Source organism: Oratosquilla oratoria, chromosome 20 (assembly GCF_046742065.1).
Source record: "Oratosquilla oratoria isolate Oo_2021 chromosome 20, ASM4674206v1, whole genome shotgun sequence".
NCBI classification, from domain to species: domain Eukaryota; kingdom Metazoa; phylum Arthropoda; class Malacostraca; order Stomatopoda; family Squillidae; genus Oratosquilla; species Oratosquilla oratoria.
In genome coordinates this window covers 24740405-24756537 of record NC_134796.1, presented here as the reverse complement: position 1 = coordinate 24756537, position 16133 = coordinate 24740405, and the positions used below count along the sequence as shown (strand labels likewise).

At 38.9% G+C, this 16133-nt stretch overlaps 2 protein-coding genes across 6 annotated transcripts in view; both read right to left on the bottom strand.

The window, feature by feature from the left end:
* Positions 1–12435, bottom strand: part of LOC143036408 (hexosaminidase D-like) — a 41100-nt gene extending 28665 nt beyond the window's left edge. For 2 of the 5 annotated variants that reach the window (XM_076203742.1, XM_076203740.1), the window contains exon 1: positions 11974–12107. The gene's annotated coding sequence lies outside the window, so the exon portion shown is untranslated. The other 3 variants (XM_076203739.1, XM_076203738.1, XM_076203741.1) reach the window with 3 other exon arrangements.
* Positions 12436–13408: 973 nt separating this feature from the next.
* On the bottom strand, positions 13409–15541 carry LOC143036148 (uncharacterized). Its single transcript, XM_076203396.1, has 2 exons — positions 15040–15541; positions 13409–13620 (listed from the first exon to the last, which is right to left on the bottom strand). Exons 1-2 carry the CDS (start codon positions 15539–15541, stop codon positions 13409–13411), a joined length of 714 nt encoding a protein of 237 aa, XP_076059511.1.
* Between the last annotated feature and the right edge of the window lie 592 nt (positions 15542–16133).

The window sequence follows — 16133 nt, the reverse complement described above, 5'->3', positions numbered from 1 at the left end:
AAAAAGTCTATTACTGTGACCTCCCTTATTAGGAGGAAGAAACCTTTTGGTATATAGACAGAAAATAAATAATTACATATCAAGTAAAATATGTAATGATACAAAGGCCGAAGAGGCTGTCTGATGTATATGGAAGCTAAGTTGAGAGTGGAGGATATGTGAACAAAGAGAAAAAGAGCAGAAAGTAGAGATACTTAGAGTAAACTGCTTAAATGAGAAGGAAAAGGAGTACAATGAGAAACTGAGAGAAGTGTGGGAGGGAGGTGGTGAAGGAGAGAGCAGAGGTAGGGGTGGAGGAGAAATGGGGGTGTTTCAAGGAGTGACAAGGTGTGCAAAGATGGTATGTGGAACAATCAGGATGGGAGGGAATAGAAGGGTAGTAGGTGGTGGGATGATGAAGTGAACATAGTAGAAGTGTGCATTTTGGGACTGGTTGCAAAGTACGAGGAAACATATGACAGCTACTAATACACACCGTTTTCCACACAGTGGGGGATGTTTGGAACAAATTGGATGAAACAATAGTGTGTGCAATAAGGAATTGAGAAATTAACAACTTATCAGAAGTATTGATTGATTTAAAATTAGACCATAAAGCTTGACAACTGGAGGTATCCAACTCAAACACAACTAACAATAAAATGAGCTAAAAAGTGAACAGAGTGCAATAAAAAGATAAAATGAAAGAAAAGAATACGAGGTCAGCAATACAAATGAAGAATTGAAGAAAGAGGTTAAAGAACAGTTGCAAGCAGTGACTGAAAAGATGGAAGAATCAAAGAGACTGATCTGAACGAAAAAAAAAAAAAAAATCAGTGGAAAAAGGAATGTGAAATTCAAAAACTCTCATTCAAAGAAATAGTACAGCAGCAGGTAAAAGAGAATGCAAAGGAAACAGTGATCAAGGTGATCAAAGAAAAGGAAAATTGGGTGAGAGACACAGTGGACAAAAATAAATGCATTGTGGTTTATGGTATCAACAAAAAACACAATGTACACAAATACCAAAGAGAAAAAGAAGAGAAAGAAATTGTGAAGGAGATACTAAAAGCAGTTCAAGACAAGGGACAGAATCTGGAAAAGGAAATCAATGACGTACATAGGATCGGTACATGCTCAAAAGTAAAAAACTACAGACCAATGAAAATTAAACTAAGAACTCAAATGATTGCAGAAGAAATACTATCAAAAGTGGCAAAACTAGCAGTGAAAAATAAAAAAATGTGTAGCAAAAAAAGGAAGAGGAAATTGAGAAAGATAGGGCATTGAGAATGGAAGAGAGAGAGAGAGAGAGAGAGGACAAAAAAATATGATGGTGGACTGGTTGGCGAGATTATTTAATGTTTGCTGGAGAGAGGGTAGAGTACCGGAGGACTGGAGTAGTGCCTGTATAGTTCCTCTTTACAAGGGAAAAGGGGACAAGTGTGAATGTAGTAATTTCAGAGGGATTAGCCTGTTGAGTGTAGTAGGGAAGGCTTATGGGAGAATCTTAATTGAGAGGATTAGGAGAGGAACAGAAGGAGTAATTGGTGAGGAACAGTGTGGTTTTAGGACGGGTAGAGGTTGTGTAGATCAGATCTTTGTGGTAAGACAGATATGTGAGAAAGCTATAGGAAAGGGGAAGGATGTTTTTTGGGCTTTTATGGATCTGGAAAAGGCTTATGATAGGGTAGACAGAAAGGCACTGTGGGAGGTTATGCAGATTTACGGGATAGGAGGAAAGCTTTTGGGAGCTGTCAAGAGTTTTTATGTGAGTAGTAGAGCATGTGTTAGGATTGGAAATGGAGAGAGTGAGTGGTTTGAAGTAAAGGTGGGACTTCGTCAAGGATGCGTTATGTCGCCCTGGCTGTTCAACTTATACATGGATGGGGTGGTGCGAGAGGTGAATGCTAGGGTAGTGAGTCAGGGATTGGAGATGGTTAAAGAAAATGGAGAAAAGTGGGAGGTGAGCCAGCTGTTGTTTGCGGACGACACTGCGCTTGTGGCAGGGTCAGAGGAGGGATTGAGGAAGCTGGTGGCGAGTTTGGGAGAGTATGTGATAGAAGAAAGCTAAAGATAAATGTGGGTAAAAGTAAGGTGATGAGATGTACAAGGGGTGAAAGTGGCAGTAGACTGGAAGTGAACATTAAGGGAGAGCGACTGGAGGAAGTGGATAGTTTTAGATACTTGGGTGCAAGTGTAGCAGGAAAAGGTGGAGTGAAGGTGGAGGTAGAATGTAGATTGAGAGAAGCGAGTAAATGCCTTGGTGGTTTAAAGAGTGTAATGAGAAATAGACATTTGGGAATGGATGCGAAGAGGAGACTGTATGAAGGAGTGATTGTGCCAACAGCACTGTATGGGGCAGAAACGTGGAACATAAGAGAAGAAGAGAGAAGGAGTTTGAATGTGTTTGAGATGAGGTGTCTGAGAAGTATGGCGGGGGATACTAGGCTAGATAGAGTGAGAAATGAGGAGGTGAGGAGGAGAACAGGGGTGAAAAAGGATTTGGGAGAGAGGGTTGATGAAAGAATATTAGGATGGTTTGGACACATGGAAAGAATGAGTGAAGAAAGACTAGTAAAAGAGGTATGGAAGGCAGATGTGGAGGGAGTGAACATGAGGGGACGTCCTAGGATGAGGTGGATGGATGGGGTGAAGGGGGCTTTGGGGAAGAGGGGAATGTCTGTTGAGGAAGGAAGGGAGAGGACGGAAGACAGAGGTGAGTGGAGAATGGTTGTATATGGATGATGTTGTGACTGCATGAGGAGAAATGGGCGGGGGGGTGGGGTAGTATGTGTGAGTAAATTTTGACGCAGCCCGAAGGGATTTCTCCCCGTCCTCTCCTTATATGCAAAGGGGGACGGAGAGGGGGGGTCGCCGATTAAATGAAGCGGCCTTGCTGTGGATGTACTGTGTCTTGCAACACTGCTTCTGACCCAGGGCGGTGGGCGGGGTGCAGGGATGACCCGTCATCCAGGAGGTGCTCAGATGGGAGGAAGGGTGGGAGGGGTGTGGAGTGTGTTTGGGGATGAAATGGGTGGGAGTGTTTTTATGCCTTTCCCTTTTTGGCTACCTCCCTTGGAAGGGGGAAAAAGCCTTGGTATATGTATGTATGTATGTATATATATATATATAATAATAATAATAATACATACATACATATACCAAGGCTTTTTCCCCCTTACAAGGGAGGTAGCCAAAAAGGAAAAGGCATAAAATCATTCCCACCCATTCCATCCCTGAAAACACTCCACACCCCTCCACTCTCTCTCTTATCTTAGCACCTCCTGGATGACGGGTCATCCCTGCACCTTGTCCACCTTGGAGAGTGCTGGATCTGAGACTGAGAAAATGGTACATCAGAAAAATAGAAAAAAAAAAGAAAGAAAAAAAAAAAGAGAAGAAATGTAAAAATTAAAAGTGGCATATACAAACATGGACAGTATGATTTCTGGAATAAATGAATTGAATGACTATTTGTCAATAGAGAAACCTGACATAATGGGAATTGTGGAGACAAAACTAAAAGGTCCTATACAATCAAGTATGGTGGGACAAGGTTAACCTTTAGTCGAAAAATAGAATGGACAAACAGGGGGGAGGAGTAACGCTACTGACTAGAAAGGACCTAAATGTAATAAAGGCAACAAAAGGAAAAGATTACTGTATTTTCCGGCTTAAAATGCGCATCGGGTTATAATGCGCACCCATGCACTTCGTTATCTTAGTACACAGATAGCGCGCACCGACGTATAACGCGCATGCCAGGAAAAGTCACTGGTGGCTAAAGCTCGTGAACTGCATGTATGCGACTCCTGCTTGCGTTGGTTCATTGTTTTGTGGGAAATTTGAGCCATGAAAAGTTTATTGAATACAAAATGTACATGAAAAATTTCGGATTTTTACAGAAAATTTTTAATTTACTATCCTGAGGGAATAATTCATCTTACAAGTTTTTATCACCGTGTACAAGTTTTTATCGCCATGCAGCAACAAACTGTGTTTCGGTTCATAAGTGTCTTTACTGAAGTGACGTTTAGTTTTACAAACTGTCGCAAGAGGGTGTTTAGTGTAGGCTAGATTGGCAATAGAACTGTCAATCTCGGCCCTGATCTAGCATATTCCGGGTGAGCTAAAGCGGCCAACGTTCATGATGTTGGTGCCAGTGCTGTTTTACGGATCCCAAATATTTGCATAGAAAACGATAATTAATGTTAGTAAAAATAAACCAATGAAATAACGGCGATTAATTACTTAGTATCATGTGAACGAGGTTACATGGAGAAGTATTTTTCATTGGCTAGAGCCACCGCTGGGAAATCTGTTGATTTGTCACTAAATCAAGTGTCAGTTTAGGCATCAATCAGGACACAACTAAGAAAAAGTCGGAATTACATGTACGGTATATGACTCATGTTGTGCGTTGGTCCCTTATTACTTTGTAGCTTAAATAGTTTGTAGGAAATGTGATCTAAAAAAAAGTTTATTGAACGTAAAATATACAGAAAAAATTCGGGATTTTTACAGAAAATTTTCATTTTATATCTTAGGAAATAATTCGTCTTTACCATTTTTTATTTAATACTGAAACAAACTACAGACTGTTTCGTTTTAGCTTTGAACCTGTAATGACAGTGGTGAAATAGGAGTCTCTCATCGAGGTGACGTTTAGTTAATATAACTCCCGAAAGAGGGTGTTGTAGTCAGGTGTTTGACACGAGTTTATGAACGGCCGCAATGGAATTTGTACCATACCTAAAGTGAAGCAACAAAACCAACATAAAACTTCAAACTAGGATCCTGTGAACATGGGCAAATATCATGAATATTGATCATGTTTCATGGTGTTTAGGCCTACTTAAACATGAAAAAGAAGATTCGATAGATCCTACATATACCAAATATTTATATAGCCCATGCTGGCGTATTCTTTCATGTCACCATGGCTCTTCTTCTTGTTCTCACGGAACGTCACGGAGAAGTGTGCCGTCCCGACTTTGTGACGGCCAACATCGTCACGTTGTTGTGAAAAAAATTACACACACAGCCGCAGAATTTTCATCGTAGGTCGTAGATAATGCGCACCACCGGATAACGCGCACCCCCCATTTTTAGGCCCTTCCAATGGAAAAAAGTCGCGCGCTATACGCCGGAAAATACGGTATGTGGAATTGATCACAATTAAAGTAAAAAATAGCAGTATGAAAAATAGAAAGTTCATAGTTGTATACATGCCCCCAAAAACTAAGACTTGGTCTGACAGCGAACACTCAGAATCACTAGAAGACACAAAGAATGAATTAACTGTGACACTGAAATATGGAGAAAACATAGTAAGTATGGGTGACTTTAACACAAAGGAATTAAATTGGGAAGAGTTGACAATGGGAGGTAGAGAGGAACACTGGGGCAACATCCTACTGGGTATGACCATTGATTACACTGACTCAATGGGTCAAAGAAAACACTAGATATAGACAAAACGAAGAACCATTGAGACTAGACTTATTCACCTCTGAGCCTGAAATTGTGGATACTAAAGATAGAAGAGACAAAGCTTGGAAAAGATGGAAAAAGAGACAAAAAAGTGACTAAATGGCAAACATACATCAAACTGAGAAATGAATATGTAGACATACGCAGAGAGGAAAAAAGAAACTATGAAAAAGATACAATAGCAAAAGGCAAAGATCAACCTGAACTATTTTACAGATATGTAAATGATAGACTAAAAGACAAACATGAAATAGTGAAACTGTGTGAAGGAAATAATTTAATAAACAATACACAGATGTAGAAAGGCTGAAGTAATGACCAGATGTCTGTATTTACAGTTGAAAGCTCACAAATGTGGGATGATGGTCACCAAGAGGGATCCCCCAAAATGAAAGAAATAACGGTGACACAGAAAGAAATAAGGGACCAAATAAAGAAACTTGATGTCAGAAAGTCACATGGGCCAGACGGAATAGTGAACTGGATATTAAAAGAATGCATAGATGAACTCACAGATAAAATACACAAGATAATTGACTTCTCACTCAAAGAAGGAAAAGTACCACAAGACTAGGAAAATGCAAATATTGTACCAATACATAAGGGAGGAAATAAAGAAAATCCAACAAACAATAGACCGGTATTCCTTACAAGCACAATTCCAAAATATGTGAAAGAGTTATCAAAAATAAATGGACAAACTTGGAAGAGAACAAAATACTAAACCCCAACCAATTTGGATTTAGAAGTGTAAGATCATGTACTACAAACTTAATATGCTTTTACTCAAGATTGGTAGATATAATACAAGAAAGATGGCTGGGCAGACTGTATTTACCTAGTTGTATTTTACAGGATGGGAGCTATGCTCATTGTGACCTGTTTTTGTATCTCTCCACATCCAGTTTATTCTTGAACTTGTATATAGTTCTGGCATTCACTGTTTCACTGTTTAGTTTGTTCCAGACATAGATCACTCTGTGCGGGAAACTGTTCTTTTTCAGGTCTCTTCTGTAACTGTCCTTCTTTAGCTTCTTGTCGTGTCCTCTTGTTTCTCTCATTCCATTTTAATAGGTCATCTCTATCGAGAACTTCCATCCCTTTCATAATTCTGAAGATGGTCAACAAGTCGCCTCTTTCCCTTCTCTGCTCCAATGTTGGCAGCTGTAATTTCTCCAATCATTGTTCATATGTCAAATTTGATAGTGTGGGTGCTATCTTTGTTGCCGCTCTTTGGATTCTTTCTAATTTCTTTGTGTTTTTCTTTGAGCTTGGTGCCCACATTGATATAGCATGTTCTAGTTTCAGCCTTATCAATGTAGTAATTATTTTCTTAACCATCTCTTCATCCATGTAGTTGAAGGCCACTTTAATTTATCTTAAGTTGTAAGTCTCTCCGAATAATTTATTTACATGTTTGTCAGGTGTCAAGTCACTTGAGATGATTACTCCTAGGTCCCTCTCGAGTTTACTTTCTTTACTTCTTTGTTTCCAATCGTATATTTTCCCAAAACTCTATTTTTGCCTCTTCCAAACTCCATTATGCTACATTTCTTGATGTTGAAGTTTATCTTGTATTTTTGGCATCATTGGCAAAAAAATCTATGTAACAATTTACTCCTTTATCCATATCATTTATGTATATGGCAAACATTAAAGGAGCCAAAACAGAGCCTTGTGGGATGCCACTTTTTACATCTTCCATTTCGAACTTTTCTCTCTAAGTACCATTCTCATTTTTCTCCCAGTTAAGAAGTCCTTCACCCATTCCTTGAATTCCTCCTATTTTTTCAATTTTACTTATTAATTTTTTGTGTGGTACCTTGTCAAAAGCTTTCTGCAAATCCAGGAAGGCACAGTCTGCCCATCCATCTCTTTCTTGTATTATCTCAATTAGTCTTGAGTAAAAGCAGATTAGATTTGTGGTGCACGATCTTCCACTTCTAAAGCCAAATTGTTTGGGGTTTATTATTTTATTTTCTTCCGAGTGTTTGGTCCATCTGTTCCTGATAATCTTCTCGCATATTTTTGCTACTGTGCTTGTGAGGGACACCGGATTAAAGTTTGAAGGATCTTCCCTGTTTCCTCTTTTGTGTATTGGTACTATGTTTGCATCTTTCCAATCTTGCAGTACCTTTCCCTCTTTTAATGATAACTCTATTATCTTGTGTAGTTTATCTGTCAGTTCGTCTATACATTCTTTCAATATCCAATTTGCAATTTCATCTGGTCTGTGCAACTTTCTGACATCTAGGCTTTTTATTTGGTCTCTTATTTCCCTCTGTGTTATTTTTATTTCCTTCATCATGGGTGAACTTTCTAGTTGTTTGTCCTCACGGGGTTGTGAGCTCTCAATTGTAAAAATATACCTGAAATGTCTGATAACTTCTGCCATCTCTGTGTCGTCTATGTACTCTTTATCTCCTTCGCGCAATTTTACTATATCATGCTTATCCTTTAGTTTGTTGTTTATATATCTGTAAAAGAGTTTTAGTTAATCCTTATATTTGTCTATGATATCCCTTTCATATTCTCTCTTTTCTTTCCTGTGTATGTTTACATATTCGTTTCTATGTTTGCCATTTAGATGTTTTCCTGTCATTTTTCTATTTTTTCCAAGCTTTATCTCCCCTGGCTTTAGCTTCACTACATCTTTTGTTGAACCAACATTTTATATAAAAAGTTTTTTGTTTCTTTTTTGGTACATATTTGTTAACTCCCTCTTTATATTTTTCTTTAAATATGTTCCATTTGTCATCCATATTTGTTTCCTCTTTAGAGAACCTATCCCAATTTGCGTTTTGGAAAAAAATCCTTAGTTCGTTTTGTTGTACAATCTTCCTTCTCTATGTTTATCATTTCTGTGTTTTTCTGTTCTTTTAATTCAAACTCTATTAGTATATGGTTGCTTTTTCCAATTGGTGTTTCATACTCCATTTTGTTCACAATATCTGGTTCAGAAGTTAATATAAGGTTTTACAAAAGGCTTTTGACAAAGTACCACACAAAAAGCTACTAAGACAAATTGAAACAATAGGTGGAATATAGGGAAAACTATTGGAATGGATGAAAGACTTCTTGAACGGAAGAAAAATGAGAGGGGTAATTATGGTACTTAGAGAAAAGAACTCAAATTGGGTAAAAATGATAAGTGGAGTCCCCCAAGGCTCCGTGTTGGCTCTGATAATGTTTGCTGTTTATACAAATGACATGGATGAAGGAATCGAATGTTATATAAAATTCTTTGCAGATGATGTGAAACTATTGAAGAGAGTAAGTAAAGAAGATTGCAGATCTTTTCAAGAAGACCTGGACAAAGTCTGGAAATGGAGTATAAAGAACAAAGTGAATTTCATCATTAAGAAATGTAGTATAATGGAATTTGGAAAAAGCAAAAATAGAATATCTGGTCAATACAAAATTGGAACAAAGTTACAAAAGTAAACTCAGAGAGACCTTTGAGTAATTATCTCAAACGACATGTCACCAGACAAACATGTAAACAAAATAGTTAGAGAAACCTACAATTTAATAAGATCAATGAAAGTGGCCTTTGACTACATGGATGAGGAAATGGTAAAGAGAATACTAGTTACACTATTAAGACCAAAATTAGAATATGCAGCATCACTATGGACACCCAGTAAAATAAAAAACAAAGAAACTAGAAAAATTCAAAGTGCAATGACAAAGATGGCACAAACACTTAGCAAGTTGACATATGAACAAAGATTGGACAAACTAAACTTACTAACTCTGGTGCAATGAAGAGAAAGAGATGATTTGATAACCATCTACAGAATTATAAAAGGGATGGAAATCCTTGATAGGGATGATCTACTTAAATGGAACAGAAGAAATAAAAGAGGACACAAGAAGAAACTTAAGGACAGTTACTGAAGGGATTTGAAAAAGAACAGCTTTCCACAAAGAGTAATAGATACATGGAATAAATTGAAAGAGAAAACAGTGAGTGCTAAAACTATACATGATTTTAAGAAAGAACTGGATGTGGAAAGATACAACTTGATGCTGAAAGACATAAAGATGGGTCACCACGAGCATAGTTCCCTTCCCATATAATACAACTAGGTAAAATACAAGATGGAGGGGGAAAAAAATTAAAAGTGGCTTATACTAACATAGATGGATTGATCTCTGGATTAAGTGAACTAAATGATTACCTGTCAGAAGAAAAACCAAATATAATGGGAACTGTGGAGACGAAATTAAGGGGTCCATTACCTCCAAATAATATTGGACATGGACATGGCCAGACGACAAGATGGCGTCCCGATCCTATGCTACCGACTTCGTTCATTAGCATATTTGCTTGTAGCAAGGTATTTTTTACTTTCATTTCCGCCCACAAAATTGCATATTATATTGATACATTATAATTTACAAAATTAATAATTAATTTTCTATTGCTATATTGCGCCCATGGTCGAAACTAAAAATTTACCAATACCGGTAGATACTTGGGTGCAAGTGTAGCAAGGAAGGGTGGAGTGAAGGTGGAGGTAGAATGTAGATTGAGAGAAGCGAGTAAATGCCTTGGTGGATTAAAGAGTGTAATGAGGAATAGACATTTGGGAATGGATGCGAAGAGGAGACTGTATGAAGGAGTGATTGTGCCAACAGCACTGTATGGGGCAGAAACGTGGAACATAAGAGAAGAAGAGAGAAGGAGTTTGAATGTGTTTGAGATGAGGTGTCTGAGAAGTATGGTGGGGGTTACTAGGCTGGATAGAGTGAGAAATGAGGAGGTGAGGAGGAGAACAGGGGTGAAAAAGGAGTTGGGAGATAGGGTTGATGAAAGAATATTAGGATGGTTTGGACACATGGAAAGAATGAGTGAAGAAAGACTAGTAAAAGAGGTATGGAAGGCAGATGTGGAGGGAGTGAACATGAGGGGACGTCCTAGGATGAGGTGGATGGATGGGGTGAAGGGGGCGTGGTATGTGTGAGTAAATTTTGACGCAGCCCGAAGGGATTTCTCCCCGTCCTCTCCTTATATGCAAGGGGGGACGGAGAGGGGGGGTCGCCGATTAAATGAAGCGGCCTTGCTGTGGATGTGCTGTGTCTTGCGACACTGCTTCTGACCCAGGGCGGTGGGCAGGGTGCAGGGATGGCCCGTCATCCAGGAGGTGCTCAGATGAGAGGGAGGGTGGGAGGGGTGTGGAGTGTATGTAGGGATGAAATGGGTGGGAGTGTTTTTATGCCTTTCCCTTTTTGGCTACCTCCCTTGTAAGGGGAAAAAGCCTTGGTATATGTATGTATGTATATATATATATATATTTATATATATAGATATATATATATATTAATAACAAAGAAAAGGAAATAAAATAAAATAAATAATAATGCTGCTGGAAATTGACATAATCAAAACTATGCTATACTACCGTACTAGGAAATATGAACAAACTGTACCCATTTGGGAATTCATTCAGATAACAATGTTTCCATTGAAAAAAGAAAAAAGAAAAAAAAAAAAAAGCATGATTTCAAATCGGAATAAGTGCTATTGAATTGAAATATTTATACAAATAAAAACCCATACACACTTGGAGGCAAAATTCCAAAATTACAATATGGATCAATTTTTAGAAGTGCACACCTACACAATATAATAATAGAAAATTAAATAAAAAAATTGAAAATTATGATATATCAACATAATATACATTATTTTTGGTAGAAATCTATAATAGAAACAGTTGCTAAAAGCTATTAACAAACAAATGTAGCCACTTTGACTACTCGAGACGCTATGTTTTGGTAGAGGTGGAGGTCGAAGAAATTAAAGTATGCTAAATTTACAAAATTATTATTCAATTTTCTATTACCATATCATATAAGTGTGCACTTCTAAAAAAAATATCCAAATATTTAACATGAAATTTATGTCCTCCAATAGCTCCTAACCTCCTAACCTGTCCTCTAATAGCTCCTAAGCTACCATAAAGTTACAATGCTATAGTAGAAAAATAAATATATAAAATAATATTTCAAATGCAAAATAGAATAAAGTGAAACATGTGTTTGCATGATACCTGAATACAACCCACTTGGCATTCCACATATACATATTAGGTCAAACTGGGTCAGGGTTCATAAAAGGTCATCAAAGTGAGATATACCCAACATTTACCACAAAATCATATTCTTCTTTCATTCATTTGTTCCACAAACATGAAAGTTAAATGTAAACTTGTATTAAAAAGTATACAGATAAGGTTCATATTTAATGCAGAATAAGTAATACTGGTATATCATGGTTCAAAAAACTCCTATGAAATTCTAGACAAATAAATAATTGCTGTTATACTGAATTCAACTTATGAACTTCAGTTATGACGGTTTTCTTTATCAAGGGTACAAATTGAAATTCTCTAATCTTTACACCTATAAATCTGTTTTGAGAATGTGTCCATCTACCAGTCTGAATTAGTGTGGGTAAACCTCAAGCACTAATCTTTTTATTTTCTTCACCTTTTAACTTCATGCATATCCTTATGTTGAGCCTGTATAACACATTCACCACTCCGATTTCTTCAGGAGAATATATATTGACAAGCTCAATAAAGGGATGCACACATTTACCGACAATAAATAACAGGCCTCTCCCAAACCTGGTTGCATTGCTTGTGGGATCACATTCAATCTGCATTTGTTAATCAATGTTGCATTGTTACTGTAACAGCACTTTCTTACCTTGCTCATTTAAGAATTTCTACCGCTGCTCTCTGCACTCAACATGTCGTTTACAATTTGATAGGCAGGATAAATACCCTCGGCCACCCTACATTATCTGCAACCTGGCCTTACTTGCTCGACCTAGATAGGTAAGCTTCATAGGTACTTGAACTTTCTGTGCTTGATGGAAACATAGGCCTCAGCTGAAAATGTAGCGCCATGTTCAAAAGTGCACATTCTGTACGGCTAATGTCAACTAAGCACACGACCAAGTCAGAATTTAAAACATGCAGCAATCAACTTTTCGTTCATATTTTCACATCTTTTATATTCAACATGATATAGCCTAAGTTGAATAGCGAATTTCGCAGCCAGTCGAGTCAGCCCTTGTATTTAAATATCCGTGGAATATTAAGTTAAAGTGGAACTGGTAAAAATAAACTTGATCTTTTAAATTATATTACGAATAGTACAAACTTCATTGCGTTGACCGAAAACATCCATAGGATGAAATCAGTGATGAAGAAATTCAGCGCTCAATGGTTTCTTATTTATGTATATTTGTATACAATAATTTTACAAACAATTCAAGCCAATAACCAGTACATTTTATTTAATCAACAAATAATTAGATTAACAACTGTATGAAATATAGACTGAGTCACAGGTAAGAATATAATAATATACTAGAGATTGAGGCTTGCCTCGGCTGACGGTCGGGGTCCGTGGTGGCGTCGATTCGAACCCTCGCCGCAGAGGTCAGGAAAGGCATCCATTGTGAGTAATTGACCCCGACCGCTGTTCACTTCAAGGACCTGAGGTGACTTGGGCATCAATGAATGTGTGATGCACCACCTTCCTCTCCAGTTATCGCCTGCTGCCTCGCTAGAGGACAACTCTTCCTCCCTTTAGGGAGCCGACCGCCGCTTACTCGTCAGCACCTCCCTGCCCCGTAGGGCCCAATTTCAACCGGGAGAATTCTACTCACTTCTCGTAAGTCGTAATATACATACACCTCTCACAAACATAACCGCACTCCATGCACGAGCATTTACACGTACTTTTTCTTCGACTTAAATCAGCTTCCTTTCTTTCTCTCATACTACATGTCATTTCTGTTTACCTCCCACTATTTTTCAACCTTTCTCTACCACTACGCATCCTACCTTTTTCTCCTCTTTTGGTTGCTCAAGATGCAGACATCGGCATCGCCGTCCAAGTTCCCTGCCCATTACTCCCGCGCCACGTCTATCGCCCCGAAATTGCGCTTATTGGCAATAGCCGACTTTGATACACTACTATCCATTTTCTTACAGACATCTCTTCCCCTCCCACATACACCGATCTCGCGCAATAGTCCATAGCCCACCTTCCTTCGGGTATTGTCACTGCACTGGCACAGGGTTGCCAGATGTAAACTGTCGAAAGTCGCGATCTGCAGGACTATAAGTAGCAAAATTCTGGTTAAAGTAGCCCAATATATAAGTATACATACATATACATATATATATTATATATATATATATATATATATATATATATATATATATATATATATATATATATATATATTGAGGTACGTAGGACAGAATGAGTGGAAGGGTGGTGAGGTAAACACCAGGAACCGTTGGAGTTTTTATTTCTAACGTTTCGTCCTGAAAGGACTTCCTCAGAGTGTACACAAACAAATGATTGAAAGCTTATATACTCACAGCTTAACCCGTTCCTCCCCGATCGTCTTCGCTCTTCATGCACCCCCGTTCGGCATCACGAAGAACCAAGCTGGCCGTTACTCTCGCCAACTTTACAAATCCATCACGGTGGTTGCTACATGGATGTAAATTGATACAGGCTGCCTCAATTACTTTTCTTCTCTGTTTTGTTAGACCTTTGTGCAGCACCTCTGTTCTTTCCCAATCTGGTAGGAGGCCAAAGTTGTCAAGGTGGACCACTAACGAATTTGATGTTCTGTGAGCTCTGATGTCGCTTTTGTGTTCATAGGTACGTTTCTTTATCCCTCTGCTGGTTTCTCTGAAATAACTAACGGGACAGCTTTTACATGGATTTTTGTAAATCAAGCTGTTCTCTACTGTATCGGCTTTACTATTGTTCTTACTCCTCACAATCTCTCCTATCCTGGTACCAGTGCCGAACGCAATTTTTAGCCCTGCTCGGGTGAACAACTGTTCCATTTCACTCGCGCGTCTTGAGTTGGGGACGGACAAAAACCCACCACTGTCAGCCTCACTCTCTTCTCTTTTATCCCCACTGCTTCTTTTACTTATTCTTAAGGCCTTCTCCCTCAATCTGTGTAAAAGACCTTCTGGATATCGTAGTTTTTTTTTTAAATATAAAAAATGTGATTAATCTCTTCCTGGAGGAATTCCTCACTACATATTCGGAAAGCTCTCAGGAAGAAACCAATGACAATTCCACTTTTAATTCTGTCGTTGTGGGCCGAGTAAAAATGCACGATGTCATCCTTGTTGGTGCTTTTCCTATAAACTGAGAATGCGGTCTTATTCCCTTTTCTCTAAACCACCGTGTCCAGGAAGACCAATCTATTATTTTCTTCATGCTCCATTGTGAAATGAATGTCCTGTTCTATCCCGTTTAACCTATTCAATTTTTCGTTGAGATCGGTTTCCCTCGGAGCAACGACCAGTACGTCATCTACGTAACGCATCCAAGTGGAATCCTGGCCCATTGCGTTCACAAAATGATCCCTTTCTAACAATTCCATGTACAATGAGGCTAACACTGCACTTAAGAGCCCACGGCACTGGAAAAATTCCTCGTCATTGAAGACGAAGAAGCCAAATCTCACACACAGGGAAATTAATTTCAAGAAGTCTTTCTTACCTAGAGGTAAATCTTCATCTCTCATGTTGGAAACCACCTCCCTAGCTGCCTTTAACGCCCCTTCAATAGAAACATTTGTGAATAAACTTGTTACATCATACGAAACTAATGTCTTGTGTGTGAGGTCCACATTCCTCATTCTCTCAATCAGGTCGTGGGAATTTTTCAAGTGGGCTTTGCTTAATGACCCTAACCTGACGGACAAGGGTTTCGCCAGACATTTGGCCAACCTGTGTGGAGCACTGCGAATACCGGAAGTGATGGGACGCATCGGTATGTTTGGCTTATGTGTTTTCGGAAGTCCGCGCATACAAGGTGGTCTAGGGGCTTCTTCCAGCAGTCCCACTAACTTCTTACCTCTGACAGATTTCGTAAGAATCCTCCTAGCTTCTTTCTTGAATTTCTCTCCTTCTTGATCCGCGTGACCTTTGTGTTTTTTAACGTAGGTTGAAGTATCACTTAATAGGTCTAACATTTTGTTGATATAATCTTTTCTATTCATGATGACGACTCCCCCTCCTTTATCAGCACTCGAGATCACCAGGTTCTCATTGTTTCCAAGATTTTCCAAGGCTAACCTGTATCTTCTTGGTATGGCGTGATTGTTAGTTGTTGCTAGAGCATGGAAACACGTAATCAAACCTTGTTTGAAACCTCTCTCAATGTCACTGTCACCCTACCTGTAGTTCTTATTCACGTAATGCGTAAAGCCTTTATTGTCGATACCAATATCAAACTTGAGACCTAGAGAAAGGGCTTGCTTTTCTGTGTCTGATAAGATTGTGTCCGACAGGTTCACCATAAGGTCTTCTCTGCCTACCCTGTTCCAATCACTCAAAATCTTATCAGACACAGAAAAGCAAGCCCTTTCTCTAGGTCTCTACTGCCAGAGGAAAACCGGGTCGTGTTTCAGCTCACGGCCTGCGACGCTTTCCGCAGGATAGAACAAGCTTCCTGGGACATCTGGGAGTCGGACTACGCCGCCACCGCAGCCTCCCGGGGATGGCCCACTACTCGCCCTATGACCAAGGCCTCGGCCTCTTGCTCACTACCTCCTCACATATCTTCTGCTATTTCCAGGATCCGGGTCAACC

Coding starts and splice junctions, on each gene's coding strand:
- LOC143036148 (XM_076203396.1), bottom strand. CDS start 15,541: ATGAATAGAAAAGATTATATCAACAAAATGTTAGACCTATTAAGTGAT. Junction 13,621..15,039: donor AGATGAAGATTTACCTCTAG/GTAAGAAAGACT, acceptor TGCTACTTATAG/TCCTGCAGATCGCGACTTTC.